Genomic DNA, 26,749 nt, shown 5'->3' with positions numbered 1-26,749 from the left:
ATGGGCACCGAAGGCTCCCTCGTCCACCTCAGTGACGGAGCTCGCTTATACGTCAAAATACTGGGCGACAATGACAGGTCCAAACAGCTAGTGGTAGCCCTACACGGCGGACCTGGTGTGTCTGGCCATCAAGAAACAGAGGCCTCATTTCAATTTCTGTCATCGCGGTTTCGAGTTCTGGTATACGATGCGCGAGGCAGTGGGCGCAGCGATCCCAAGGGGCCTTACACCCACGACCGTTGGGCTGCAGACATAGACGAACTGAGGTGCGTATCTTCTCCTCCTGTTTCTCGCCAGGAGTAATAATCATCGTCAATGAGTCAAACGCCGTCCGTCTCTCAAAGGTCATTTTCTAACTATGACCAGAATCTGGGCAGGCTCAGAACCCATCATCCTGGCTGGAGGCTCATATGGCGGATATGTTGCCCTGGAGTATGCCATCAAGTACCCCTCCCATGTATCAGCTCTTATTCTTCGAGACACGTCGACTTTCGGCCTCAAAAGCACCATGTACTGTCTCAAATCATCTCTCACATCCCCCCGAATGAAAGTCGATGCAGACCGTCAATACAGAACCTGGGCAGGCTGTTTGAGAAACAACGATGACCTCCAGGCTAGTTTCAACGAAATCCTTCCCATTTTCGCATCAGAGAAGACGGGCAGCGAGCCTGCGCCGATAGCGTCCGACTCAGGCCAGTTGAGATTGCATTATGAGACGCACAACTTCGCCATGAGCTACAATATGCCGCGGTTTGATGTACGTCCGAGGCTAGGTGACATTTCTGCACCGACCTTGATCGTGGTCGGACGACATGATCTCGTTGCGCCCGTGCAGTTTAGCGAGGAAATGCACAATTTGATGCCAAACTCCCAGTTGGCCGTCTTTGAGAAATCCGGCCATAATCCGACTGCAGAGGAACCGGACGCTTTCCAGCACAGAGTGACTCAATTTTTGGACCATTTTAGGCTATGATGTAAGATACCCCGTGACGAGGCCATTTAGAGATCATATTTGTGTACAGAGCATAGGACGGCGCATGGAATTCGTTCTGGGATGGAAATATACGTATGGAATAGATGCTTGAATTGTTTGTCGCAGAAAGTGTCGTGACCAGTATGACCGTAGCTTGGGGAAGCAGCAATTATCGACTAAGCCGCGCATCCAAGCGCATACCAAAGATTGTTATATCTTGTCCCTTAAATCACTGACAATGCCGGATCTAAGCAGACTCTCGGCCAGTTTCTAAGGCCTCAGTGCTGAATAATAGCTAATGAGACAAAGTATTCAAGGTCCACGAGATTCGGTCTCGCTTTTTTGCCTCTACCGTGGCATACATAGATGGCATTCGGCCAAAGTTCGTCGCTCATGGCAATGTTTGCATCGGTTCGTTCTCTCGTTCGGCGGGAGGGAACGAATAAAGGGCCTCATAGCGCCTATTAAGAGTAGAGTAGAGTAATCAACGTCGATTTCGACTAATTTTAGTCAAGGTTTCAGTGCTTGTGAGCGTCGTGGCAGACTTACCCATTGACATTGTCACACAACACCGACAATATTCGTGTCAGACCGAGGTTGATCGAAAGGGCGACGATGACAGTTATCAGGGGCACGATGACTTTATTGCCATCTGAAGAAATTTTCCTGCATTATCGAAAACCAAAGTAAATCTTGCTTATTTTGCTAGTGTTTGATAGAAGAACGGACCCGGGGCAGCAGCGGCGGTTTGGTGTGTCGAACTGAAGTGGCCAGGAAAACACCGAGCGCCTCCAGCACTGGCAAATGGAGATAGCCCAATAATGAGTCACGAATGAAATTTAAAAGGCATTATGCTATCGTCTGCGGCTTTTGAAATGTACACTTTTACTCACTCAGTATCCTCTTGTGCAGAAATGGTCATCCTCAGGCTACATCAGAACGAAATCTGTGCGATCGCTTCTGAACCTCATTAAAGTCTTTGGCGGTGCAACTTATCGTCTTCCTTGTATTTCAGCTCACGGAACTATACTTCAATTCGACGGGATGCACTCAATTTCGAAGAACAGATGCTAGCAGATGAAGCCAGGTGACGGCAGGAACACAACGTAAGGCAACACCAACCACATCGTGTAGACTTCTCGCGATAAAACTCACAATACAAGGCATATTACATATTTATCAAGACAGGAAACAGAAAATGGTCTCATGACCGCAAAAATCAGACCACTTACACACGTCGACGGTAGTATGCCGACAGTCAGGGCCACAAGAGTGTCAGTCTGGTTTAGTCCACCTGTCAAGAGTGCTCAGCAAATAAATATAAGGCTTGGCAGGTGCTTAGCTTCTTATCGTCGCTCCTTCCTTCCTTTTATTCCCAGCCGGTTTCTCCTCCTTTTATCTCTTCCTCTCCTTATGCTGCAACGCTTTTTTTTTACAGGACAAGCAATACCTCGTCACATCTGCTGCGATCCGAGATACAGCTCTCATCAGTAAGGGAGATACATATATCTGCTATCATCAGCACAGGTTGTGCTCTTAGTGTCTTATTTGACTTCTTCTTCTTCGGCTCCGGTGTTCTCTGCCACAAGTGAGTATCGCGTTCTAGTGGACCACCACCTCAATTTCAGAACTTCGATTTTCAGGGCTTGGGAAGAGAGATTCTCTTCGCAAAGCCTTATATTATATCATCTTTCTACTTCTTTGTCAAACATTTCCCTTCGAAATTTCTATTCTCATTTTTCGCTCTGGTAAGTCATTTCCTCCCCACCACCGAGTTGGCTAACAGCAGCATCAGCACGAGGGAAAACAGTACGCGCAGGTCATCATGGTTCACCACGGATCCATGGCCAAAATGGGAAACCTCGATCGTGGTTTCAGAACCGTTAGGAAATCTTCGTCGGATGACCATCTTACATCCCCAAGTCCGTTGCGTGGCGGCGGAGTGTGTGAGTACTCTGTGATTCCCTTTTTTTTTGCCTTTCATCTATGACTTCCTTGCCCTTTACCTTCCCTTCATACCCAATCTTTTTTACCCTTCATATCCAAGCTCCATTGGCTCTCTGGCAGATAGTCTGTAGGATCATTTCGCTATTTAGGCAGTATCGTCCTGAATATCTGACCGTCGTACTTTAATTTTTTACACACACCATGCTTTCTTCAAGTGTATACTTGGCTTTCTATGGAAGTTGGAGAGCTTTTCTATCTCTAGCAACTGGCCATGGCCACATATTCTGTTAGGGCTGGCACAGTCAGCACCCTATTTTGTTACAGTCATTGCAGATTCGCTACGTATTCAACCGCTAACATCCATCTAGCTCTCGGACCACGGTACGCCAGTGCTAGAGCTTCGCCTACACCGACTATACAGTAATATGCCGTCTTTCTTCTCCCTCGAGTCTGCCATGACTACTAATATAATGTAGGAATCACCGACGCAAAACGGCCTCTGATGACGGGACGCCAAAATCTACGAAGTCAGTACCACCAGTCTTCGGCGTCCTTTCGTTTGACAATTGTTAATGATATCGCACAGTTCATCGGCTTTTCTTGTTGGCTCTAGTGTTGAAGATGATATTTTCACCGAAGTATCGTCCGAAACTCCAGCCAAGGAATCCATGGCTAACAACGAAACACAACTCCAAGTGTTCGAAGCGCCCCCGGTAAAGGTCGATGCTCAGGTCATCTACCCAGGCACTGCCTGCATGTTCGTTGCAAAGTAAGTTCTGCGCCAGGTTCTTCATTTTTATTATGCCTAACAGTAATTTGCTAGTCTATCCCAACCTTATGAGGATAAGGTTCTCGAGTTCGAAGTTACCAAGGCCTTTAGCCAATTTGGAGAGGTCTGGGTGAAAATCAAGAGAGATAATTTTCACATGCCTTTCGCGTTTTGTCAATTCACTGTAAGGCAAAACTTATCACAGTCGCCCAGAAGTCGAGGAAGCTGCTAAAACAGGAGAGTTCCAGAATGATCACGATGCTCAGAAGGCAGAAAAGTTTGGCAAAGGAATGAAAATTCTAGGCCGAGCTTGTCGCACTGAGATGGCTCGGGCCCAGTGTACGTGGTTTTTCCCATCTTCCAGAATCACCGGCTGACTTCATTAGCCTCTTTCCTTGTCTCAAAGAAAAGTGGCATGCCAACCACAATTGCTGAGGCTACAACGCTTCTCAGCCAGCTTGGCGAAGTCGCAAAGGCTGAGTTTGCAGACGAGGGATTCCAACGATCTCTTGGTGTTCCACCACCTGTCCTCGTCACATATAAAATGTATGATTCTAGGCGTGAACCAGTCAGAGTAAGTGATCTTTTTATCTCTGTCTGCATATTTCATTCCTTTTCTAACACCTGTGGCAGTACTTTTCTCAGAACCAAACCTATCTAGTCATAGCAAACAATCCAAAACGGCACAATGAGATTGTGCCTTCTGCGTCCAAGTGGGACGGCGGTGATGCACTCATGCAAAGATACGACAAGGATCGTCGTTCCGCATATGTTGGGAACCTCCCTTCCGACATGACTGAGGACGCTCTTCGCGCTCTCGCAAGCTCCAGTGGAGAGGTTCTGGGCATTCAGATATACAAGAGGGAGATTCCAGGCAAACCCGGTATGTGTCGCCGCTGAATATCCTCTCAATGGTGTTAATGAGCCTAACACATATCCTAGGCCAAACAAATTGCTTCGCATTTGTCGAGTTTGCAAGGCCAGGCGGGGCAGATGACCTGATCACAACTATGGTGACTTACATCACATCATGAACCAGTACTACCTGCCAATGCTAATCTTTTGACTTCAGAACAGCACAGAAATTGAGGGCAAGTCCATTCGAGTGGAGCGCAAGCATTCTCGAACGTTTGAGACTCCACGACGTGAAGCTGGGCACAGGAGCTGCTGGTCGACTCTCCCGAGACGCCGCACTCCCAGTTCATTCACGCTGGCTCAAACTGCAAATATTGATGATAATTCATCACCAATGAAATTCACCGAATCTCAGCATCGCTCCACAGCCTACAACAAGTCATTTTCTTATGGGCAGAGACGCCCGCGCCAGACCATCTTCAATAGTGACACGTCTGTTGGCAAAGCCATGTCCTCACTCAATCTTGAGCAAGCTCCGGCAAAGGTTAATGATACAGCTCAAGATGTTCAGCTCAGTGGACGCCAACATAGAGTTGGAGCCTCCGAATCTCCAACTAAGAAGTCCGTTGAGTTCGAACTGCCCAACGAAAATCGCTCCGGAAATTGCCCGGCCACTCCCACAATCACTACGGCAAACGGCGATCAGCACGTGGCAGGCCCGGTCATTTCGGACAATGATTCCGGCGCTCAAGCAGCTGTCAACACTGTTCCAGCCCACCAACACCCGATCTCGCCAGGTGTTATGATGCCGCCCTCTTTTGGTTGGACGCCATTCTATCAGCCGTTTCCACAAGGTTATCAGTACATGGCGGGACCATTCACTCCTCATCAGTCAGGGAATGAAGGTATAGTGCCATCATATATGACCCCTCAATATCCTGCTCACCCGATGTTTTATAATAACATGATGATGCCAACGCCTCCTATGATGGCTCCTCCTCCAACTCCTACGGGACAATTTCGTGGTTCGGATCACCACAAGGGACATGGCCGAGGGTCTAATGAACATAACTCTTCCCAGTAAAGGTTATTCATCATGATGGCCAAAAATCGACGCAGACCGGCAACGGCAAGCGTGGCGTGGACACAAACAACACGCTAAGATGCTTTATTGCAAAGAGTATTCAGCCGCTGAGACATTTCCTAGTTTTCTATTCTTTCTTTTTTTACACGGTTTCCCTTGACAGAAGTCACAAAGAGGAACTTCCTTTCCGATGGGCTACCCGGTGGTTGGGAATTCTCGGCCGTGCACTTTTCTGGAATTATGCAAATCAAGGCTTTTTTTTTCAGTTTCGTTGTGATTTGGAAGTCAAGTTATTTACATGGACAAACGTCTGGAGAATACGGGGCTAGAGTCGCGGCTACATTACCGGAGGTGAGAGCGGTTAGGAGACGCTTGTTTGAGTATTTCAGGAAATCGTGACTAGAGATAGGATAGTCCATTCTGCCAACGGCGCAAGGGATTGGAATCCTGTAATCTAGAAATTAGGTTGGCTAATAGGGCCAGGAAATTTGCGACCTGTAGTGTAGAGTTTTGTTCACAACACCAAGGGCCCGGTATTACTTGATGAAACTTCAACTCGAGGGGGATTTGAAGGGAGCTGCTACGGAAGAGGGCGAGACGCGGGGAATGGAGCCGCCAAGGTGAAAACTGTCACTTGGGGGGGGGGGGCCTTATGCGGTCCCCGTTGAATCATGTCAAACCCATCCTCTGTTGGCACCCGAGAGCAATTGGGAGCGCCAACGGACGATGATTACAGCACTTCAAGCGCTGTAGGGCATCAATTGATTGACAACATGCGGGCATCAATGCAACTGTGTTGGGTTGGTCTCATCATCATCGTTGCTACTGGTACTTCATGCAATAGTCGACATATGCATCTGTCAACACCAAATACACCTGCCTTCAAATATTGGCATTGACACATCCATCATGCATGCACTACCAGAGTTTCTGGCACCAAGTACCCATCATGAATCCAATAATACTACATACTAGTACTACCTATGGAGTAGGTAGTTAGTCATTCCACCAGCTACTTTATGCTTCAGGCCCAGCTGATCCACCATCGGAAGTGAGCCCCCCACCGCAGAACGCCAATTCTAAACCGTTTTAGGCGCTGGTGCCACCAACCACTATCAGATGAGCCAAGAGATGCGACGTTTTTTTTTTCTCAGCTTGGAGACATTGCAATCTACTGAAGAATTTTCTTGTTTTTTTTTTCGTCCCCTGGATTTGATCAGGTGAGCAGCGTGCTTACAAGGCCGAAGATTCGCAGATTCCAGTTATTTCCCCTCTTGCGCTCTGTCCCTCTAATAATCCATTCATCGGATCCGAGAAGCGCCATCAAAAAGCAGCATCATGGGTCAACCGTCCTTTCCGGCGTCTAATGCCATCATCTACGTGACTTATGGAGCATTTTTGTACGTTACGACCGTTATCTCACATCACCACACATGGCTAACGCTAACCAATGTCGCACAGGGTCCTGGGAACAGGAATCGCCTGGACGATGAGAAATCAGTCCAAACAGGATTTCCTGAGCAGCAATGGAACACAAAGTGGTGAGCAATGTGGAGGACATGCGTGCAAGAACTCGAAATAACTCCAAGAAATGGGTGGGATAGAAGACCGCGGGCTCAGCTAACTCATTCTCTCTTTAGCCTTCCCTCTTGCTCTCAACTTTATCGCCTCCGGTGAGTAGAGCCGTCACGGTTCAGCTACATCATCATGTTTCTGGAGCGGTAGCCTTTTGGGCCAGCAAATTCAATTCAGCACCCATGCGAACCCTTTGGCAAAGGGTTTGGTCACGTATACACGACTATATGGAACAGTAGCAGAGTCAACTTAGATGAGTAGGTTTATTCCCTGATCTTATTCTTCTCCTCTCTTGACGACGAGGTTATGAGAGCTTCTTCTCCGGTGCTTCTGATGATCTAGTGCAAACCTACTGGTCGCCATCCCTGGCATCAGTCTCGCCTCCCCTGCATAGAAATCAGTTTCCAAGCAGTGTGAGGAGAAAAAGCATCAGCACTCTTGTCGCAAGAGGGGAGAGGATGCGGCTCACTACGGGCGCTGATTTGAAGCAAGATGTGGGATCCAACTCTTGGGCAACACTGTTCCAGGAGAGATCTTGCACCCTGTGGATCTGAAGCTGAGATTGCACCGTAATTACTCGATCAAGATAATGCTTGCGTGGGAAATGTGTTGCCGCTCCAACCCCCTTCTTACTTTGTGTCTAGTCAAAATTTCGTTTGTGTCGTGCTAACATGTGCAGCCCTCGGAGCCGGTATCCTCTTCTCCTACCCCGAGCTCGCAACCATCACCGGTGTCCAGGGAGTCATCATTTACGCCCTGGCATCGGCGTTGCCTATGCTCATTTTTGGAGCCCTTGGACCCATCATCCGCCGCAAGTGTCCTGAGGGTTTCGTCTTGACAGAGTGGACACGACAACGCTACGGGACAGTTGCCATGTTGTACCTCAGCTTCATGACCCTGGTTACATTGTTCCTGTACATGGTGGCAGAGTTGTCTGCTCTTGGTCAAGTCGTGAGCACATTGACCGGGATTGATAGTCTTCCCGTTATTATCGTCGAATGCGTCATCACTACCATTTATACCTGTTAGACAATCTCCCTCCCCTGGTCCTATTTTGAATAGCATTGAATGCTAACAGTGTCACAGCTTTGGGTGGTTTCAAAATTTCTTTCCTCACAGACGTCGTCCAAGGCGGCATGGTCGTTGGCCTCATCATCATTGCCACCATCACCGTTGGTGCCAAGACGGAAATCAAACGTGAGCTCATAGACTCGTCGCACCTCTTAGAGCCAAGCCTTCTTGGTTGGCAGCTCCTGTACATCCTGCCCGTTGCCGTTCTCACCAACGACTTCTTTCTGTCCAATTTTTGGCTGCGAACATTTTCGTCCAAATCCGACAAGGATCTTTGGGTTGGCGTCTCAGTTGCCATGGTGGTTATCCTGTGCATCCTCACTCTTGTCGGCTGTTCTGGCTTGATTGCGGCTTGGTCTGGCGCGTGGCCAGGCGAACCAGAGCAGGAGGGCTCATTGGCCTTTTTTCTGCTTCTTCAGCAGCTACCCAGCTGGGTTGTCGGCATTATTCTCGTCATGGTTGTCTCCCTCAGCACAGCTGCCTTTGATAGTCTGCAGTCAGCCATGGTTTCTTCCGCCTCCAACGACTTGTTCCGCAACCGCCTGAATATCTGGTACATCCGCGGCATGGTTGTGCTCATCATCATCCCTGTCGTGGTGGTTGCTCTCCGCGCATCATCCATCCTGCAGATCTACCTCATCAGCGATCTGCTCTCCGCGGCTACCATTCCCGTCTTGTGCCTTGGTCTCAGCGACCGTCTCTACTGGTGGCGCGGCTTTGAAGTCGTCGTCGGTGGTTTGGGTGGCATTTTGACCGTCTTCATATTTGGCGCTATTTACTACAAGGATGCCGAACAAGGCGCCCAATTACTGCTCGTTCAGAATGGCCTGTATGCCAATGATTGGAGCGCATTTGGTGCATTTGTCGCAGCCCCTGTTGGAGGTATTGTTTGGGGCTTTGGGGCTCTCGCCCTTCGCTTGTCATTCCAATATATCAAGGCCAGGCTCCGCCGTGAGCGCTTTGATGCACTTGATCGACCCCTTATGACCCGTACGGTTAGCGACTCCGAAATGCCGGATGAAGTTGTAATTGCCTCCTCCAAGGCAGGCAAGTTCTTTTAGGGCTTAGCAATCTGCAAAGACTCGGCGTGGGAGGGACGTGGTCCATTTGTTGAGCGTAGCGCTCGTCGTCATCATCGCCGTGGTCAAGGACATAAGGGAGCATTTGGTTGGCGTGCACAGCACAGTCAGGTGCTAGCCTGACATGGTTCAGCATGATGGAGAGATTAGACTATAGATGTGAGTATAGTATGGTATGATACCAATAATACAAATGCTGGATGGGAGAAACATATAACGTGTCCAACCCGCAACTTGTCCATTTTCGCTCCCAATGCAAGATGGTATGGTACAGGTACAAAAAGATCGTGACAAAGTCCACGTTTAATTTACATTTTCAACCGCCACCTCCCCGCATAATGCCATCCCATGCGCTTTCCCAAGAATTTCTCACCCCAGTTCTTCTAAATTTACTTGGGAGCCGAATCCGTCCACCCCGCCCGCCTGGCCTGCTCCTTGTCTATGACAGCCTTCTCCCGCAGGTAGGCGTCCAACGTCGTTACCGAAGTGGTCCCCCATATGCGCCAGGGCGTCGTCTCAAAAGTCTTCTGGTTCGCCTGTCTCGACAGCACGACGTACTCAATCTTATCCTGCAGCTTCAGGCTTCCCGGGACCGTCTCGCCCGTGACAGCGCTCATCTTGGACGCCTGCTGCGTCGACGCAATCGCCACGACCGCCTGCTCGGTAACCATGGTCTTGTCAAAGGGATTCACCTCGTGGATCTGATGAGACATCAGCCTGGGATAAAACAGGCCCTTGTTGTACTTGACAACCTCGAAACGCACGCGCTCCTTGGGGTCACGGCGATCAATGGCCGCGCTGAGCTTCTTGGCGAACTCCCCGAGGCAAATCTTGTTGAGGGTGACCTTGTCGCCGGCGGCAAAGGCCTCGAGCATGTCGCGGTACATGGCTTTGGCTGTGGGTGCAATCTTGCCCCGGCGGGCTTTCCATTTCGGCCGCGTCGTCCAGTTGGGCATCGACTTGAGCTTGAAGTTGAGGACTGAGGTCGCGCAGATGAGCCAGTGCTTCATGCGGGCGACTTGGTATTGGAGGAGTTCGGAGGGAGATTTGGGGTACTGTGATAGCGGAAGGGAGACGAATGTGCCTGAGAGAGCATCTACATGTTAGTTTCTTTTGGCTATTATTTAATAACTGGGCAAATCTCGCTTGTGGATGTCAACGGACCGGGAAAAAGAGGACCACCGCCATCTTTAAAGTATTCGGCATTCGCAAGCTTTTGCATATTCGACATGCTCTGCTCCTTGGCCATTTTATTTGAACTCTGACGAGAAGCTCGATCCATTTCTCGAATAATTTTGTTCCTGCCAGGCATGGACGCATAGCGTCTTGTGCTGTGAATTGCCAAGGGTCCCGCGATGGCACGTCGCAGCGGGTGTGAGGAGCCAGCTCGCCATGCTGGAGTTAGCGACGCCATGGTGAAGAGTTGCTCGAGCAAGTCAGTATGTCGCAAGCTCGCAACAGGCCTTCGATTGGGGCGTTGCGACGGAGTTTGCCCGGCCGTTGGCGTGGTCGAGCTCGGCAACTGGTGATGATGGAAATTGTTGGAGCAGAGAAGTTCTGAGTGCGGATTAAATTAATCCCCCCTGCCGAAGCACAGGGTAAATGCGTGCGAAAAGCGACATGGACTTGGTGGATGGCATGCAACTATGATAGATCCACACCAGGTTAATTGGTGCGAATTTAGCATCTCCCAACTTCCACGAGCTCCGTTCAGGTTAATTTCAACGTCATCACATTTGTCGCAACAGCTTTTCGCCGCCACGGCACGTGCGACGCCAGCAATAAACGCAGCTTTTATTATACTGTCATCCCATGTTCTTGGAGAGCCGGTGAGCCAATTGGCTCTGACTGGGCAGCTGTCGCTCAGCAATTCACCACCCCGCGAACATCCTCTGGACGTGCGACATGATGAAGGTTACGACGCCGCTTCTGGGGAAGGGCTTGCTAGGTCGTAGCGTGGATGAGCTGCGCAGGCGTACTAGCATAGGTTCGTATACTACGGCTATATTCTCTGCGCTATATGCATCAGTACTGGCTGACCGTTGATCAGCCCTGAAGATGGAAGCCGTGAAGGGACCGCTCGGCCCGCGAGGTTTATACGAATTCAACAGCGCCGCCTCAATACAAGACTGCATCCTCATGTCTGATGACTTGATTGGGGGCTCTTCAAAAAGTCACCTCGACTTCATATCTACCGACACCACCAACTCACCTTCAAACCCAGCCGGCTCCTCGTCTCCGTCGTCATACGCCCGCTTCCACGGCCAAATATCTACCTCCCTCCCTGCGGATCGCCCAACCATCCAGCGCAGCGGATACGCGGCGTTTCGCACTCCTGATCAGCGACCGACCCTATTTGGCCGTTCGGTGTGGGACATCGACCCATATGCCTATCTTGCTTTGCGTATCAAGTCTGACGGCAGATCATATTTTGTCAATTTGCAGACCGAGGCGGTGGAGCCCACGGATTTGCATCAGCATCGCTTATTTGCGAAGCGGCCCGGTCAGTGGGAGACTATCATAATTAAGTGGAATGATTTTGTGAGGACAAACCATGGGTTTGTGGTGGAGCCGCAAACAGAGATATTAAGACAGAAAGTAAGAACCGTGGGCATCGGGCTGACGGACCGCGTTGAGGGCCCGTTTGAACTGTGCATAGAAAAGGTATGGGCTACGAATGAGGTTGCTGAAGACGCGACCGTGGTGAAGTCGGGGGCCAGTGAGTTGAAGAATAAGCGGGGAGAGGAGATCCAGTGGTAGACGAGCGTGGACGGGCAGATGGAAAGCAATTCCTCATGCAAACATTCAGAGATCTCTACGAGAAAAGGAAACTAGTTATTGGATTATCAGAAGCTTGACTTGAATACCCTTGGCGAGGCTTAGGGTTTTCATCGTGGTTATAGGGTTTGTCTAGGGGGTGTTGACAAGGTATCTATCCACATGCAGCGGTACAATAGCCGTCCTGTACAAACAAGTGTACATTTACGCAATCAATATTTGCAACAGTCGTATTCATGAATCATCACCGTCCAAGCCTCAATGACTCTGCTGTCCTCTGCAGCTCCACGTAGGCCGCTGCATAGTCTGCAGCCAATGCCACTTCCCCCGTCAACTTCATAATCATTGCCTTCTTGGCCATCATTTCGCATTGGCCTTTGATGTCCTCGATTGCCGAGTAGTGATCAAACGCCTTTTGCACGGCCGATAATGCTCTAGTCATGTGTTCGGTTCGCTTGCTCGACTTTGCGGGCATATTTCCCGCCATGCCCATATTTGCGTCTGCAAGAAATGAGTAAAGCTGAGCTGAGAGAGACGATGATTCGCACTCCAAAGCCCGAGGTAAAACTGCAACAAGGAGCTGTATAGCTGCTTCGAACTCGCCCAAAGATACGAGGATATTGGACAAGGCGCCGATGGCTTGCCAGAGGCAAGGAATCAGCCGTGCACGCCATGCTATGTTTGTGGCACGGACTGCTGTTGAAAAGGCTCTTTGAGGGCGACCGCATTTGTCTAACAAAGCGACCTTCATGAGAAGAAGCTTCACACGTAGAGCAATGTCTTTGTTCTCGTCTCGCAGCTTGCACATCAAGCCCTCCACCTTCTGAAAAGCTTTCTGTAAATCGCCTCGGCGGATTAAGCAGTCAATGTGTAGCGAGTCGATAATAAAGGCCATGTCAGGCTCAAGGTCATCCGAATTTGACTGCAAGAGCTGGCGGAGCAGCTCTTCGGCACCATCTAAATTGTTATGGCGCAAGTCTTTTCTCAGCTTTATGATTGCTCTGTACTTGTACCAGTATTGGCTGGATTTCCACGAGCGCAGCGAGTTCTCGTCAAGCTTCTCCAAGTACTGAAGACCCTCGTCATATCGACCACGATCGGATAACGTCAGTGCTATGCGGCAAGTATGTTTAAGTTCATCATCAAATACTGCGTGCCTTGCGTGACACATGAGGAAAATTTCCGACGTCAGGGTGGACAATTGTGTCAGACCCAGTCGATTCCATAACGCAGAGTACAATGACAGTTGGGAGCCAAACATGGTCTTCATGTTCCTCTCAACGATGACTTGTGAACTTCGAACCATGTACTCTAGAGACGTTGCAACACTGTCTCCATTAATGAGGCCCAGTTTTGCCTCGCTCAGGAGCACGGAACTCCAAAGAGACCACATGCCAGACTCTTTAGCCTTTACCCTTAAGAACGCCAGGCTTTCCTTGCCAGTACCCAAAAGGCTGTTTGACTCTAAATCGCGAACCAGGTTGGGATGTGCCCGACCAAAATGAAAGAGCCAATTCAAGGCAAAATTGAGACATGTCATATCTCGATTTTCTCGTGCTGTAGAAACAGCCTCTAGCATGGCTGCGATGGCTTCCTGATGGCACCCGAATTCTGCTTGCAATACAGCCAAGTTCATAAGAGCATACTGGTAAAACAGTCTGTCTCGATATTGCATAGTATAGTCGAAATATCTATGCAGAAAGTCAAATGCTGTGGGATAGTCCCCAGACTTCCACGCGTCAAGGAAGCTGCACCACAGTTAGAACGAGTGCAAAATTGTCCACCGCATAACCACCTCATACCTCAAATAGTGTGTAAGACTCGGCACGAGAAAGCTGTCGTGCAGAAGATCATGAAACTGGTGTCGTATTTCCAAGGGGATCCTGTTTCCATATTCTATCCGGATTAGCGTACATGTACATGTATGACGAGGGTATGAAAGTTAATATGCTCACTTTGCATCTGTTCAATCTGGAACTCGAGCAGCGATTCGACATCGTCGGTGCTCACGGGGATGGTGCTACTCTCATCCCCTGTGAGCATGTCACCATATGCAACTGCTGCCAAGGCAGACACACTTGCAGGATCCCAGTCCCCTTGTTCCCCTAGCAAAAGGATATTATCGAAACTCAGACGGCCAAAGCTGGGGTTCTTCCTCCTCAAGTAGTGGGCAGTGGGCTGGCGGTATCGCACAAATGCTTTCCAAAGTTCCGTACAATCATGAAATCGCAGTTTTTGATACTCCAAGCGCGATCTGCGAATAAATGCTCCAAATGGCGAGTTGCGTGACAATCTGATTCTCTTATCCACCTGTTCCGGGTCACCATCGTCATCCTTGCGGCGCTCGCCCTTTGCCCTGACCAGCATTTCTTTGATTCTTTCAAAAAACTCATTCAAGCCGTCCAGGGAATTGATTTCCCAAAGCTTCGCGAGGAACTGGTCCCAGAGCTTCCGACCAGGCATCCCCATCAAGAAAGGATAGCTGCCAAGGACCTTCTCGAAGTCCTTTATGGTGATGACCAAGCTCACGGTGCGCTCTGCTTTCGCCCACCGTGCCTCCTGTGATGACAATGGGTCTGTAGAGTCATGATCCAAAAGGTGTGATGTGATGAAGGAAAGAACTGGGAGCACGGCATCACTTGGGACAGCCTCTTCCGTGTACAGCTCCACAAGGGCCAGAAGGCCGATTTTCGCGGGCGTAAGATAGCGAGCCATCATGCCTATGGGCTCACACAACTCCTTGGTGGTTCAAAATTTAATCCATGGAGCGTTTGGTGAGTCCCTTGGCTCGAGGTACCCCAACACGGTTTGAGGTCAGAAATGGTCGACGCGCGACCGAAGAAATTTTGCCTGCCAGATCATAGCTGACAACTCAATACAAGACAGAAATTAGACCGGTTCCGTAGGAGTTGAAAAACACTTATTATCACAAGGCTCAAGTGTGGGAGTAATGTCTTGCTTCCTTGCCGCAGGAAACGAACCATTTCCTGTGTAGATGTTAGACGCGTCCTGGACGGTGGCCACTTGCGTCGGGTATTCTTCGGCACCGGCCCAGCAGGCCTCATGCGGTCATTTGGCCTACGGGTCAAAATAATTCGTCGCCAGAAAGAAGCCCCGCCAGCACCAATTGAAGACTTCATCCATGACATGTTAGCTTATCCCGGCGTTTTTGGCTAACGAGCACTCTGCGAGACACGAGGTTCAGCGATTGCCCGTGTGTCAATCACCACATCCAACCGCCAACTCTGAGCTGCACTCCTCTCAGTGTAAGAAACTACCTGAAAATTTCCATTTGTTCCGTCGAGTCATGTATACAGGGCAGAAACTTCACAGAGTGGAATGTTCCAATAGGAAAGCAGGATTTAGTAAAACAGCGTAGTCAATTCGACACTAGGGAACATGTACAAGGAGTCTCCTGAAGGGATATTCTATCAATATTGCCGGCTCCATGGCCCTGATACCGAGTTTCACTTTACGCAACCTTGTTTTTGTTGTGGTAGTTGACGGATTCATTCCAGCTGATTTGTACAGTTAGTTTCACAGATCGTATATCAAACTGCGCAGGCATGTGCTTGTATCGCTTGTATCACGCAGCCGGTATACACTTACAACAGAGTCTATTACACATGGTCAGCACACCCACACGCTCAGTATTCACACAGATACGGCACGCAAAGTATCTTACCTTGTCACCATCTCCCCACTGATAGTTCTTGGTGCGGATGTTCTGGTAGGGGTACTCAGTGCGCTCCTCCAGAGGAGGCATGTGGCTCCAGTGCTCCCAATGCTCCTTCCAGAGATACCAGGCGTTGGCACCAGCCAGGGCCAGGCAAGGAATAACACCGCTTTATAGTCAAGTTAGTCTGCGATTCAACATCCGCTCGTAGGCTTGGGGCGGCTGAAGATCCCGCCACAAGGATGCGAAATGGCCGTGGGATGTTAGGATGGGCATCGGGATGCGTACTAGATGGAAATCTTCTTCCATAGCTCTGCGCAATGTTAATTGATGTGTCCCAGGGGTCAATGGCAATTGTCGGGTTCAATGGCACTCACCAGTGGTCTCCTTGGCGTGCTCCTTGATGTGCTGGCGTTCCTTGATGAACTCGTTCTCGGCCGAGGTGCTGGCAAGGCGGCGCTGAGCAGGGGCGCGCAGCTGCGCAGCGAACCGCGAGGCGTTGCGGGTGGCTAGTCGCGAAGCAAACATGGTGATGGCGATTGTCGTTGATTGATGGCGGAATGCAGGTTGTGAGATCAGGTCATCCGGGATCAATCAAGCTCGGCTAGCCAATTTTGGCGGCCTCGATCATAAGGCAGAAAGGAAGCTGTTTGCCAGCACGTGATGTCGTGCAGTTCCCGCGACCCGCCCTCCAGCCCGTGAAGGTGCACCGCGCGACATGGAAGGAGGGCCCACTGACGTCTTGATGCAATGAACGCCAATGCGATGACCTTCACCATCACACACAAGAGACTCAATATTCTGCCTGTCATCAAGCCGTATGCATATGCTGCTCTTTGAGACGCTGTATACGATAGCATTCAAGTCCAGTCTTACTGACTGATGAAGTTGTGTTGCCCCCTGATCGTGCAGCTTGGGCAAGCAGGATGTAAATAGCCTCTCCCATTTGCCTTGCCGTGCCGAAGCAGTGAAACACCCGTGGGCCCTCTTACGAGATCGAAAGTGCGGCATTATGGGGTTTCGTATTACTACGTGGAATGGTAAGATTGCCAGAGCTGCCCCAGTATGCTATGTTGCTAACAAAACCGTGCAGTAAATGGCATCAGGTATTCCTCCTCGGGCAAGTACTCATCTTGTGATGTGCAGCCTGCTCACGCATGAAGCAGAAATCCCTTTGGATATCAACCATGGAGAGACCAGCGCACTTTTCAGGTAAACATGTCGTTGCAGTCCCACGCAGAGTCCAGCTTACTAATGCCACACAAACTAGGCCATGTTCGATATCTTGGAATCGGACATTGTAGTCATGCAAGAGACGAAAATCCAGCGAAAAGACTTGCAAGATGACATGGTTCTGGTGCCAGGTTGGGATGTCTTCTTTAGCTTGCCAAAGCACAAAAAAGGTTCGGTCCATTCGGATGCCCCTGCAGTTAGCATCGACGGTTTACTCATCATCGCAGGATATTCTGGCGTCGCCATTTATACTCGCAATGCATCATGTGCGCCCATTCGTGCTGAAGAGGGAATTACCGGTGTACTTTGTCCTCCCAAGTCTGCAACCAACTTCCGGGATCTACCTTCAGACCAACAGATCGGCGGTTACCCTCGCCCCGGTCAGCTCTCGGGCATTGTAGAAGACACGGTACTTGACTCCGAAGGCCGCTGTGTCATTCTGGAGTTCCCAGCGTTCGTGCTACTTGGTGTTTATTGTCCAGCTAATCGAGACGAAAGTCGAGTCGAGTTTCGCACCAGCTTTTTTGAGGCCTTGGATGTTAGAATACGGAATTTAGTAGCCGAAGGAAAGGAGGTTATTCTCACGGGTGATCTAAACGTAATTCGGTCAGAAGTGGATTCAACGAACGTGATGGAGAACCTGCGCAAGGAAAATATGACAATTGATGAATGGATTTCACTCCCAACGCGACGAATCTTCAACCAACTCATATTTGAAGGCAATATTGTCGGCGATCGCGACGAGGGCCGACAGACGCCAGTTTTATGGGACCTTTGTCGTTGCTTTCATCCAGGTCGATTAGGAATGAACACGTGCTGGGACACAAAAAAAAACACTCGGCCAGCCAATAATGGCAGTCGTATAGACTACATATTATGTAGCAACGGCATTAGGGATTGGTTTACTTCAGCCAATATCCAAGAAGGCCTGATGGGCTCCGATCACTGCCCTGTTTTTGCCACAATCGCTGGCACCATTGCCAGGAACGGCAGTCAGGTTAGCCTTAGCGATGTTATGAATCCCGCAGGGGTGTTTCAAAATGGCACAAGGGTGCGGGAGCTGGCACAGAAGGATATCTTACCGCTATCTGCAAAGCTTATTCCCGAATTTGATCGCCGCCAGAGCATCAGAGATATGTTCTCAAGAAAGGTCACCAGTGCGGAAAGAAGCACAACACCGCACAATTCGGGATCTTCCAGCTTCCCTGCAGAAGACGCGATTCAAGCTAGCGATAATGATGCTTCGAGCCAAGTAAAGGTGAATACCAACACATTAACCGATAAACCGGCGGCGTTACCACATTCACAGCCACGCAAGAGGTCTCCTGACCCAATCGACTCCGTGCCAAGGCAACTAAAGAGAAGCAAATCCGGAGCGGATCCCATTGGGTCTAGGCAAAAGATCTCAGCGGGACAAACTACACTGAAGGGATTCTTCAAACCCGTTGGCTCGGCGCCCCCTTCTATAGCTGTGTTGGCAGATCCAGAAGCACAAAGCAGTGTTGCGCATCTCCCCGCTGCGAAAAACCCGCCTTCTACAAAAGGAAGCTCCGACAAACTTACATCAAAGGAATTCGTGCCACCAATCTCCGAGCAGCCAGTTCATGATAGTTTTGTTGACACAGCCCCAAAATCACCCGACAGAGTGTTCGACCCTATTCAAGCCAAGGAGTCCTGGTCCAAGTTACTGGGCAAACGAGTTGTCCCTCGATGCGAGCACGACGAACCATGCATTAGCCTGGTTACCAAAAAACCTGGCGTGAACCGAGGTAGGTCCTATTGCCGCCGTAATGGCACTGTTTGTCGTTCCTGTTTGGCGTTTTCCGTGTCTCTACGGTCCTCTGACAGTGGAGCTATGCTAACCTGTGCATATACAGGCCGATCATTTTATATTTGTCCCCGCCCTCTTGGGCCCTCTGGAGAGAAGGAAACGGGGTCTGAGTGGCGATGTGGCACCTTCATATGGAGCAGCGACTGGAACGGGACGTCGTCGTCGCAGTCATAGCGGCCATGTGGTATCGTCAGTGGTGGCTCTTCATAGCATCTATATTCACCTTGAGCGTTGCGCTATTTATTCCGTTCGCGGCATGATTCAGCCTCAGGAATGCTACCGTAGTCTTTCTCATGGCGACGTAGACTTACGTATCTACGTGTTCCCCCGTCTGAAGACGTAGTCTTCGTCTCAGTGTAATCTACTCTCCGCAACCAATGTTTGCCAGAACTCTCGCCTCGAATCTCGCTCTTGAATTACACATTCTTCATGTTGCAGCATCCAACTGTTGCCCAGATCATGCATTGCTCAGATTACCTCTTCTACCGCTTGGAATTTTGACTCTAGGTTTAGCCAGGCGCCATAAATCCGTTCAGCATGTCGTGACAGTCCTGGGCGTAGAAGCCAATTTTTGTCGCAACCCATGGAGTGCTCCCTACGCTTGGATGCAACGGCATGCACTTGTCATCATTGAGTTCTATAGCGACTCCGACTCACGCCCATCGGTTGATGCATTCCACAGAAGCAGTTGATCATAGCTCGGCTCGTCACATGAGAGGTAGCTCTTCGCCTACCTGATTTAATATAACGTTAGCGCTCTTTGCTCATTTCTTTCCCGACATGGTCTTGTGACATGATGACGTGTCTCTTTTTATTATTCTGCCCACACCGACTTTTGCGACTTGAGTAGTCACAGGGGACCAAGTCCCAGAAGTGTCGATTGATGTGTCGCCCGTAGGCAAAATTAAACCCTCGGATTAAATGTAATTGTATCTCTGCCTGTGCGGGCAAACCCTCGGAAATGTGTGACTGCATAAGCGCTGAAAGAGTGCCTGCGAAATCAGCAGCTATTTGACCATACATGTTCAACAAGCCCAGCATAGATGTCGTTTCAGCACGCAGACTCGATTTTGAAGCAAGATTGTAGTAGCTCAATCATTCACGCTGGTGCGGACATGGGAGAATGAAGCTGCGCATTCGTCAAAAACATGCTTATTGCGGTGGCAGGGGAAAGGGGTATCTTGAGCCTGCAAAGTCGCTGGCTTTTAAAAATTTTGCAACTCCCTAGATACAAGAAAAATAAACCTATGCTATTCCATGAACTCCAGCTGCTGCCATGAATTTTGAACCGCCTCCCCTCCGAGGTCCACAATAGAAACCTGACGCAGTCCCACGAACTCGTGAGAGTTTAACACTCTCACTAGTTTAATCGACGTTGTATAAAAGCAAATAAGAGATCATCGTGAGATTTGACCGGGGTATCATTTTACTTGTATCAACATAAAGAGAAAAAAATGTATCGCCACGTAATTTTTCTGGCTGAATACGAGAGCTATCCGGCTTTGAGAAACGCGGAATCGGTGCCTTTGGCTATTTCATTTCGTTAGTGCTGGAGTTATTGTAATCCTCAGATCCACATACACATTCAATACACACTATATGTAGCAGTGCAAGTTTTGGTTGTTTGTCCATTCAGACCCATGAATTCTTTTAGACAACGACGTGAGAACCAGCCGGAGTTAGAGGAATCATGCACTCAGGAGAGGAAATTGTAAAGTCTCCGGTAGCCGAGTTCATTGACACTTGCGATTGTGCATTTCTCCTGGTGCGACGTTTCTTCTCAGATGGCTTTCGGGGCTTATATTGGTAATCTGGATGCTTTTCCAGTAGTGCCTGCTTCACCCTATCGGCCATGTCTTTATACTTTTGGCGTACTTCTCGTGACTCAAGATTCCATGCTCGGCCAAGGATTTGAGCTTCAAGAAGTAAGTAGTGTGTCGTGAACTGACATTGAGAAAACTTACAAATTTCATTGTTTGTGATGCCTGGGTTTGCTTCCTTCACGGTATTGTGGCGTTCTTTTCGGTAAAGAATGTACGCATTTGGAGGACGCGGAATCTTTGTGGCCTTCGTAGATACAGGAGGCGGGCATATTGTTGCAGTTCTCAACTTTATTTCATTGCGAATGACCCAAAATGGATCCGAGCCACTGGGTTGAATAAGAATCCCACCACCAGTTACAAAATGTCGTGGAGCTCCCAAGTAGACACGATCAGGGCCGGTTCCGTCAATGCAATACAACACTGGCTCTTTGACGTGATGTCTAAATTTAAGAACATTAGCAGTGATCCGGCCATATGCCTTGGATAATTCTTACATGAAGTTTTGAACAATGAAATTCTTTGCCCCATCATCCAGCATTCGGTAAAGATTTCCATCCAAACAGAGGACATGTGCAAATGGATTCACCTGGGTCTGGAGTTGGGACCAAATGCCTCGTAGCTGATCCAAGTTCCACTGAGAAACTGGCATCCAGTTTGTTTCTGGATCCATTGCTGTGATACCGTGCTTGCTTTAGAATCGGAAATTGTGTCTCTAGACAATATTTGAAATCTAAAGCCAGCTGTGGTTGATGATCCAGAGTTCGCGATATAGATAGCTGAAAGTACAGAGTCGTGGTTTTAAAAGTTGAGTTCTCAAAATGTGCATTCATAAGAAATGAAAGCTACATGTGGTGGTGAAAGAGTTCTTAAATTGTCGGTGGGCAAACAAGACCATGCATTGGAGGCACTGTTAAATGTATCCGATGGCTCAAGAGGCTTTTACTCCATGCCAGGGTCTGTGCCAACCCTCCCAGCTTAGTGCCATTTGATTCACAGGGGTGAGGGGTAGCTCTAAAATAAGTTCTGGCACCCCACCTACAACTCATGTTTGGTACACACCCCAGGGCAGCTAAAGCCACTTCTGATCGGAGCTACGACAAAGGCCCCGACTTCAAGTGTCTGGGAAAATTGAGGTTTGATGGCACAATCTCTCAGCCAAAAAATTTCTACGTCGGTACTCGGGCGTTTATGAGCTCCATTTTTCCATAGACATGGAATCTTTCTTCAGAACAGAAGCAGGAGCTTATGCAAGTGTACTCTGTTCATTTGCCTATGATTCCATACTCACAAATGACACCAGATTTTAAGTTAAACGGTTGCGTTTCAGTTTGATTTCAGAAGCTTGGCCCTCAATACCTGGCTTCACTATTAACACTTGAGCACTCTCTATTTATCAGACAGTGGCATTGGCTCCAAAACTGGTCATTTACAGATCATACCTGCTTGCTTCTCTATCAGTCATGCCAGAGCTCGCTGAGCCATTTCAGTGGTTTATTTCCCCTTTACCACCGCAAAAGCTGGAGGCATGTGTCCGGTCATTCACTTTCAAGTATGGAAAGCAATTTTTTGTCGATAACACATGGCCATTCTTCCTCCGTAGGAGCTACTTCCTGCGTAGTTATAGGGCATGTTTTAGGGCGAATATAGTAATTTGTAATTCTATACTAAATCATTCTATGGACCTCAAAACAAGATCAATCATACCTACTTTTATCCAAAGAGATTTTATCAAAACAGTAATTACATATATACACCATATGTCATTATCATGGTGGGAAAGTTCTGCGAGAAGTTATCAGTAAAAAGATAATCGTCACAATTAACCACACCAAGAAAAAGGTAAATTGCATTTCCTCTAGCATCTTGCCATTTCCTCTAGCACCTTTCAACTCTTATTCTGACCTTGAAACTTAGACTGTGGATTCTTTGCCAGCCCTTACTGAATTAGTCGCCTCCATGTCAATATCACTATAATAGCGATCCAACACTTCTGAAGCACATCAATTGAAACAACATATAGGAGATAATACCATCGAAATGCCCTGCACGTGGTTGTTTCAATCCAACATACAGTGGTTATATAGTTCTTGCTCGGGACCACTTAAGAATAACTTTATGGTACACAATGTCTGAGATAGCATGCTTTATATACTACCTAGTAGGTAGCTAATAGTACCTATATAGCTAAGAAAGAACTTGTATAAATGTGCTTATAAAATTTTCTGTCTAGAATATTTATGAGATGTAACTTGGCCGTTACTGTAAGTGACCGAGCATAGAGAGGGATCTACAGCAAAAACACAAGAGCTCATGATGCAACAGACAAGTTGTATTACAAAAAGAACTACCTAAGTAGCTTAAGTGAGGAAATTTAACGCAGAAGAATAAATCTGCGCTATAGCAGTGCCTGCCGTCAATATGTACCTAGGTTGACCTATCTACCTAGGTCGGAAGGTAATTACAGATTGTGGGCATAGACATCTATTTATTTGACCCCCAACTGTAGGTACAGTCTGTGGCAGAATAAGTTTTCGCAACAAGAAGAATACATAAACATAATATAGTTTACTGTAGTGTAGATCATGATAGCCCGGTACTCGATCTGGTCAAATACTTTTGCCTCCCACTGTAGGGAGTGTATTTGTGGATGAGGAGTGTTGCGCCATGCACATGACATGTGAGAGCATGAATCACGGGGTCAAGCTACCTACCTAGGTAGGTATCTAGGACAGTGCTGGCCTGCAGACAGAGCACTCTCGCTTCTTCACCAGCCAGCCCAAAAAAAGCCCAAGCCCCACCAAGGTCATTTAAGCTCTGTCTCCCACCTAGCACTGTCCCCCAGAACTTCTTTCTCGCATCACTTTTAACCGCTTCGACGTCAAACAAAATCTTGTGTCTCGTCCAGCATCTTTTTTCCTTTCTGGTTCCAAAACGATACCAAGCAAGCACTGAGACAAAATCAGCGATATGGAATCCTCAGACAGACTTACTCTTCCCACGGTCTCGGCACTGCGACACTTGGAGCCACGACCAGGAGGCCAATGGGCCGTTACTGGACGATCTTCCGCCTCTTACTCGCTGGCATATATCATGGATGGCGGGACTGATGCAATCTGCTATACCATGAAGCCATGTACAACTGAGGAAGACGTTCGCACCCACTGTGGATCACTGATTTACGATTACTCTGAAGGTACTGTTCCAATCTCGCTCTTGTCAGAATTCGTATTAATGAATTGTAGCCAACGACACGGACTCTAAAGGGCTTGCGGCTATCCCAAATACTGCTTCAGTGGCTATGCATCTTGCTCTCCGCCAGAAACAAGACAACAGGTCAAATGACTGCAGAGTTCGAGGTCTAGAGGACCTTGCTTTAGACCCTTTGATGATCGGCCCAATGTCTGAATCTCAGAACCTTTCCTTTGGTGATGGACAGCAGTCACAACTCGGGAGCCTGGATCAAATTGAGTCTCAGAACAATATGTTTGAGCTCAGTAACGGGCCAACAAACCAACAGAACCAGCCGCAGATGATGGCTGCGGTCAATGGTGGCATGGACTGGCCTTCCGAAACCATTTTGCCAGTGATGACTCCTATCTCACAACTCCCAATTATTTCAGGCCCAGTGGCCCCAGAGAATGAAAACACCTCCCTACTTTCTGAATTGTGGGATGAAAACTACGACAGAATTGAGCCCATGGGAGATGATGCTGGCAGTCATACTGGATGGCCGCTCCAGTTTGCAGCTTCCTAATCTTATATTCCAGGCGTTTTCGCGAGTCATTCACCACATTCAAGGAATCCATGCGTCAAGACATTTCTCGCTTCTAGAGTTGATCGGTCTAAAGGTTTGTTCTCTAGATGCCTCGCATAGCTCTAGTATGTTCCCTTTGCCATAGGAAATAATGCAAATTGATCCTTTCAATACGCCGATGGTAACGATTGGTGGTGTAGCAAACATGCAAGTAAGGCGGGTGCTACATGATGCTGTTGACAGAAGAAGCTCCTACCTTCATAACCAACAAACAGATGTCGCTCGCCGGTTCACCAACAATGAGTTTTGAAAACATCACAAAAAGTTTCGATATCGACATTCCCTGGGACGTAGACACTATTCTAGGTCAAACTCAATCAGAGGGAGACAGAAGTGAGTTTCCCGAGCTTCAACATGGCAACTTCAACTAACAGTTCCTCCAGCTGGAAACATTCAACGGAGCCCTATGCATAACCCGCAAGACGACTTCAATTACCCGTTTTGAGGGGTAAAGAGGCTGCGAATTTGGCGTTAGGCATCATCTGCTCTAGGTCCCGAGCTTGTATTATATGTTTCGTTGAGGCGTTCAGGACACCTTTTGCTACAAGAGACACCAAAGTGTCACTGGGACACATAAAGGCACAGGTTGTCATTCACAGGCGCAAGCGGGTCGGCCCAAAAATTTTGTTTTATTTTTTATTTCATTTTCTAGTTCCACCTCGATACCCCATGAATTGAATGTTAACACAAAATCGAACTTCTGGCCTTACAACATTCAAGCTGTGAGAGATGTAGCTGGCGTGTAGGCAAGGCGAGCGCCACAAGAAGCTATTGGCAAGATGTTGATAATTTGTTGGCTAGGACGAGCCCCAATACACCCACACCCTGATGAGGAGCAAGAAATGGTCCTTTTTATTGTGCCTTTTGATCGCGCCTCTTGAACAGTCATGCGCCACATCCTGGGTGCCCGGGGCGGGGGGCTGCATCAGACCGGTTTGTTCTAGATGTCATAGGGACATCTGGCCAAACCAAACTAGCATATACCAACCGCCACTACGCATTCTCCAATGAGCCACGGCTTCGGCACTGAATTAAGACTAACTGCCTTCACGCCTTCAATGTTCACAAGGAAACAAAACGGTGTGGAGATGGTAAACTTGCCGGGTTTCACCCACTGGTGCTCCGCATTTCACTGTACTAATTTTGACTGTTGAGTTGATCATCAGTGTTTCTAGGCCGAGCCACGACGATGGTGGGTATGGGGGAGGTGGGCACTCCTGGGACACGGATTGCCTGTGGGTTGGTTCGCCTAGTCATCAGGAGGAACCAGAGTGCTGAGATGGTTTCAAAACGACCCAGGGCTATGGCCTAGGTGCGCAGTGCGTCCTTTGGCCAGCTCTTGTTTGTCTGTCCTCTTCATCGCAGTTGTTGATCCCCACAAAGCCACCGAGACCATGGGACAGCAATTCTGCAAGCCGGTTCTTACATCCTAACGGCATTTTCTGGAGGGGGTTGATTGGTTACCGGCAGCTGCGAGCATACACAGCTTCGAACCCTCCTCCATGTCGTATTTCTAATTCCCTGGTAGGCAGAACCATTTTATGCCTTGTCACTGGACGATTCCCAGTCCGACACCCTGTAGGCATTGGGTCCCAGGCATCGTTATTCATCTCTAGCTATTGCTGTTGTTGGTGTTGGTGTTGGTGTTGGTGTTGTTATTGCTGCTGCTGCTCTTCTGCATCGCAAGTTGGGTGCCAGCATCGGCAAACCCTTGCGCAGATTTCGGGATCTATGAATGGATCCCTGCGTCATTGTTTCTTTATTTGTAAGTCTTGGTTTTCTCCGTAGGAGCTCTGAGCATTCGGCCTACCGTTTGCCTGTGACAAATTCTGTCGACCCGGCCGAGAGACACCAGAGTTGCAGCCTCCGCCCTCTAGGCCGTGCACGTCGATCGTCATGATGCATGAGTCCAAAGCTTTAACCGTACGACTCGGCCCGTAGCTTTCAAAGACACCAGGCACAATAGTGACTACCCGACGACCTCGAGACTCGGCCACTGTGATAGCGCGAATGCAGAGCAAGCCAACAACTTTGTCGCACGGACGAACCGGTTCCGGCACGGGTTGTCAAAAGTCTCTGGAATACTAGATCCAAATGACGCCAATTTTTGAGACATAAACAAGAGAGACCCAGAGACATGTACTTGGACATGATTAGTGCGCATACAGCACATACTTCGCACACCCTCTAGTAACACCATGGCCCGAGCAGCGTTGTTGGAGCGAAGGCCGTTGAGTCCAG

The 26,749-nt window shown here is 48.8% G+C and overlaps 11 protein-coding genes across 11 annotated transcripts; 7 read left to right on the top strand and 4 right to left on the bottom strand.

Annotated features, from left to right (window-relative positions):
• Positions 1-973, top strand: pip_1 (Proline iminopeptidase; the record flags this gene model as incomplete). The annotated part of the gene is made up of 2 exons (XM_014686122.1): positions 1-266; positions 367-973. The coding sequence occupies 2 exons, from the start codon at positions 1-3 to the stop codon at positions 971-973; spliced, it is 873 nt and encodes a 290-aa protein (XP_014541608.1).
• A 1,825-nt stretch (positions 974-2,798) lies between these two features.
• RIM4 (Meiotic activator RIM4) lies at positions 2,799-5,628 on the top strand (the record flags this gene model as incomplete). The annotated part of the gene is made up of 10 exons (XM_014686121.1): positions 2,799-2,919; positions 3,289-3,340; positions 3,397-3,447; positions 3,507-3,689; positions 3,744-3,873; positions 3,938-4,028; positions 4,076-4,263; positions 4,323-4,572; positions 4,632-4,702; positions 4,762-5,628. 10 exons carry the CDS (start codon positions 2,799-2,801, stop codon positions 5,626-5,628), a joined length of 2,004 nt encoding a protein of 667 aa, XP_014541607.1.
• Positions 5,629-6,966: 1,338 nt separating this feature from the next.
• On the top strand, positions 6,967-9,335 carry G6M90_00g089440 (uncharacterized protein; the record flags this gene model as incomplete). Its single annotated transcript, XM_014686120.1, has 5 exons — positions 6,967-7,028; positions 7,090-7,169; positions 7,269-7,301; positions 7,883-8,227; positions 8,290-9,335. The coding sequence occupies 5 exons, from the start codon at positions 6,967-6,969 to the stop codon at positions 9,333-9,335; spliced, it is 1,566 nt and encodes a 521-aa protein (XP_014541606.1).
• A 407-nt stretch (positions 9,336-9,742) lies between these two features.
• Positions 9,743-10,767, bottom strand: G6M90_00g089430 (uncharacterized protein; the record flags this gene model as incomplete). The annotated part of the gene is made up of 2 exons (XM_066131353.1): positions 9,743-10,437; positions 10,518-10,767. 2 exons carry the CDS (start codon positions 10,765-10,767, stop codon positions 9,743-9,745), a joined length of 945 nt encoding a protein of 314 aa, XP_065987417.1.
• Positions 10,768-11,261: 494 nt separating this feature from the next.
• Positions 11,262-12,113, top strand: cia30 (Complex I intermediate-associated protein 30; the record flags this gene model as incomplete). The annotated part of the gene is made up of 2 exons (XM_014686118.1): positions 11,262-11,340; positions 11,404-12,113. The coding sequence occupies 2 exons, from the start codon at positions 11,262-11,264 to the stop codon at positions 12,111-12,113; spliced, it is 789 nt and encodes a 262-aa protein (XP_014541604.1).
• Positions 12,114-12,375: 262 nt separating this feature from the next.
• On the bottom strand, positions 12,376-14,846 carry apc5 (Anaphase-promoting complex subunit 5; the record flags this gene model as incomplete). Its single annotated transcript, XM_014686117.1, has 3 exons — positions 12,376-13,879; positions 13,934-14,027; positions 14,087-14,846. 3 exons carry the CDS (start codon positions 14,844-14,846, stop codon positions 12,376-12,378), a joined length of 2,358 nt encoding a protein of 785 aa, XP_014541603.1.
• Positions 14,847-15,603: 757 nt separating this feature from the next.
• cox13 (Cytochrome c oxidase subunit 13) lies at positions 15,604-16,335 on the bottom strand (the record flags this gene model as incomplete). The annotated part of the gene is made up of 5 exons (XM_014686116.2): positions 15,604-15,649; positions 15,741-15,748; positions 15,817-15,976; positions 16,096-16,120; positions 16,185-16,335. 5 exons carry the CDS (start codon positions 16,333-16,335, stop codon positions 15,604-15,606), a joined length of 390 nt encoding a protein of 129 aa, XP_014541602.2.
• Positions 16,336-16,557: 222 nt separating this feature from the next.
• apn2 (DNA-(apurinic or apyrimidinic site) endonuclease 2) lies at positions 16,558-19,045 on the top strand (the record flags this gene model as incomplete). Its single annotated transcript, XM_014686115.2, has 6 exons — positions 16,558-16,625; positions 16,720-16,847; positions 16,901-16,913; positions 16,974-17,019; positions 17,078-18,809; positions 18,918-19,045. 6 exons carry the CDS (start codon positions 16,558-16,560, stop codon positions 19,043-19,045), a joined length of 2,115 nt encoding a protein of 704 aa, XP_014541601.2.
• Positions 19,046-20,521: 1,476 nt separating this feature from the next.
• Positions 20,522-21,364, bottom strand: mta-1 (Mating-type protein a-1; the record flags this gene model as incomplete). The annotated part of the gene is made up of 3 exons (XM_014686114.1): positions 20,522-20,787; positions 20,836-21,134; positions 21,189-21,364. The coding sequence occupies 3 exons, from the start codon at positions 21,362-21,364 to the stop codon at positions 20,522-20,524; spliced, it is 741 nt and encodes a 246-aa protein (XP_014541600.1).
• A 2,297-nt stretch (positions 21,365-23,661) lies between these two features.
• G6M90_00g089370 (uncharacterized protein) lies at positions 23,662-24,448 on the top strand (the record flags this gene model as incomplete). Its single annotated transcript, XM_014686113.1, has 2 exons — positions 23,662-23,887; positions 23,937-24,448. The coding sequence occupies 2 exons, from the start codon at positions 23,662-23,664 to the stop codon at positions 24,446-24,448; spliced, it is 738 nt and encodes a 245-aa protein (XP_014541599.1).
• Positions 24,449-24,747: 299 nt separating this feature from the next.
• On the top strand, positions 24,748-24,953 carry G6M90_00g089360 (uncharacterized protein; the record flags this gene model as incomplete). The annotated part of the gene is made up of 2 exons (XM_066131352.1): positions 24,748-24,841; positions 24,892-24,953. 2 exons carry the CDS (start codon positions 24,748-24,750, stop codon positions 24,951-24,953), a joined length of 156 nt encoding a protein of 51 aa, XP_065987393.1.
• Between the last annotated feature and the right edge of the window lie 1,796 nt (positions 24,954-26,749).

Source organism: Metarhizium brunneum, chromosome 5, assembly GCF_013426205.1.
Source record: "Metarhizium brunneum chromosome 5, complete sequence".
NCBI lineage: Eukaryota > Fungi > Ascomycota > Sordariomycetes > Hypocreales > Clavicipitaceae > Metarhizium > Metarhizium brunneum.
The sequence above is the reverse complement of the archived record's forward strand: the minus strand, read 5'-3'. Positions and strand labels throughout refer to the sequence as shown.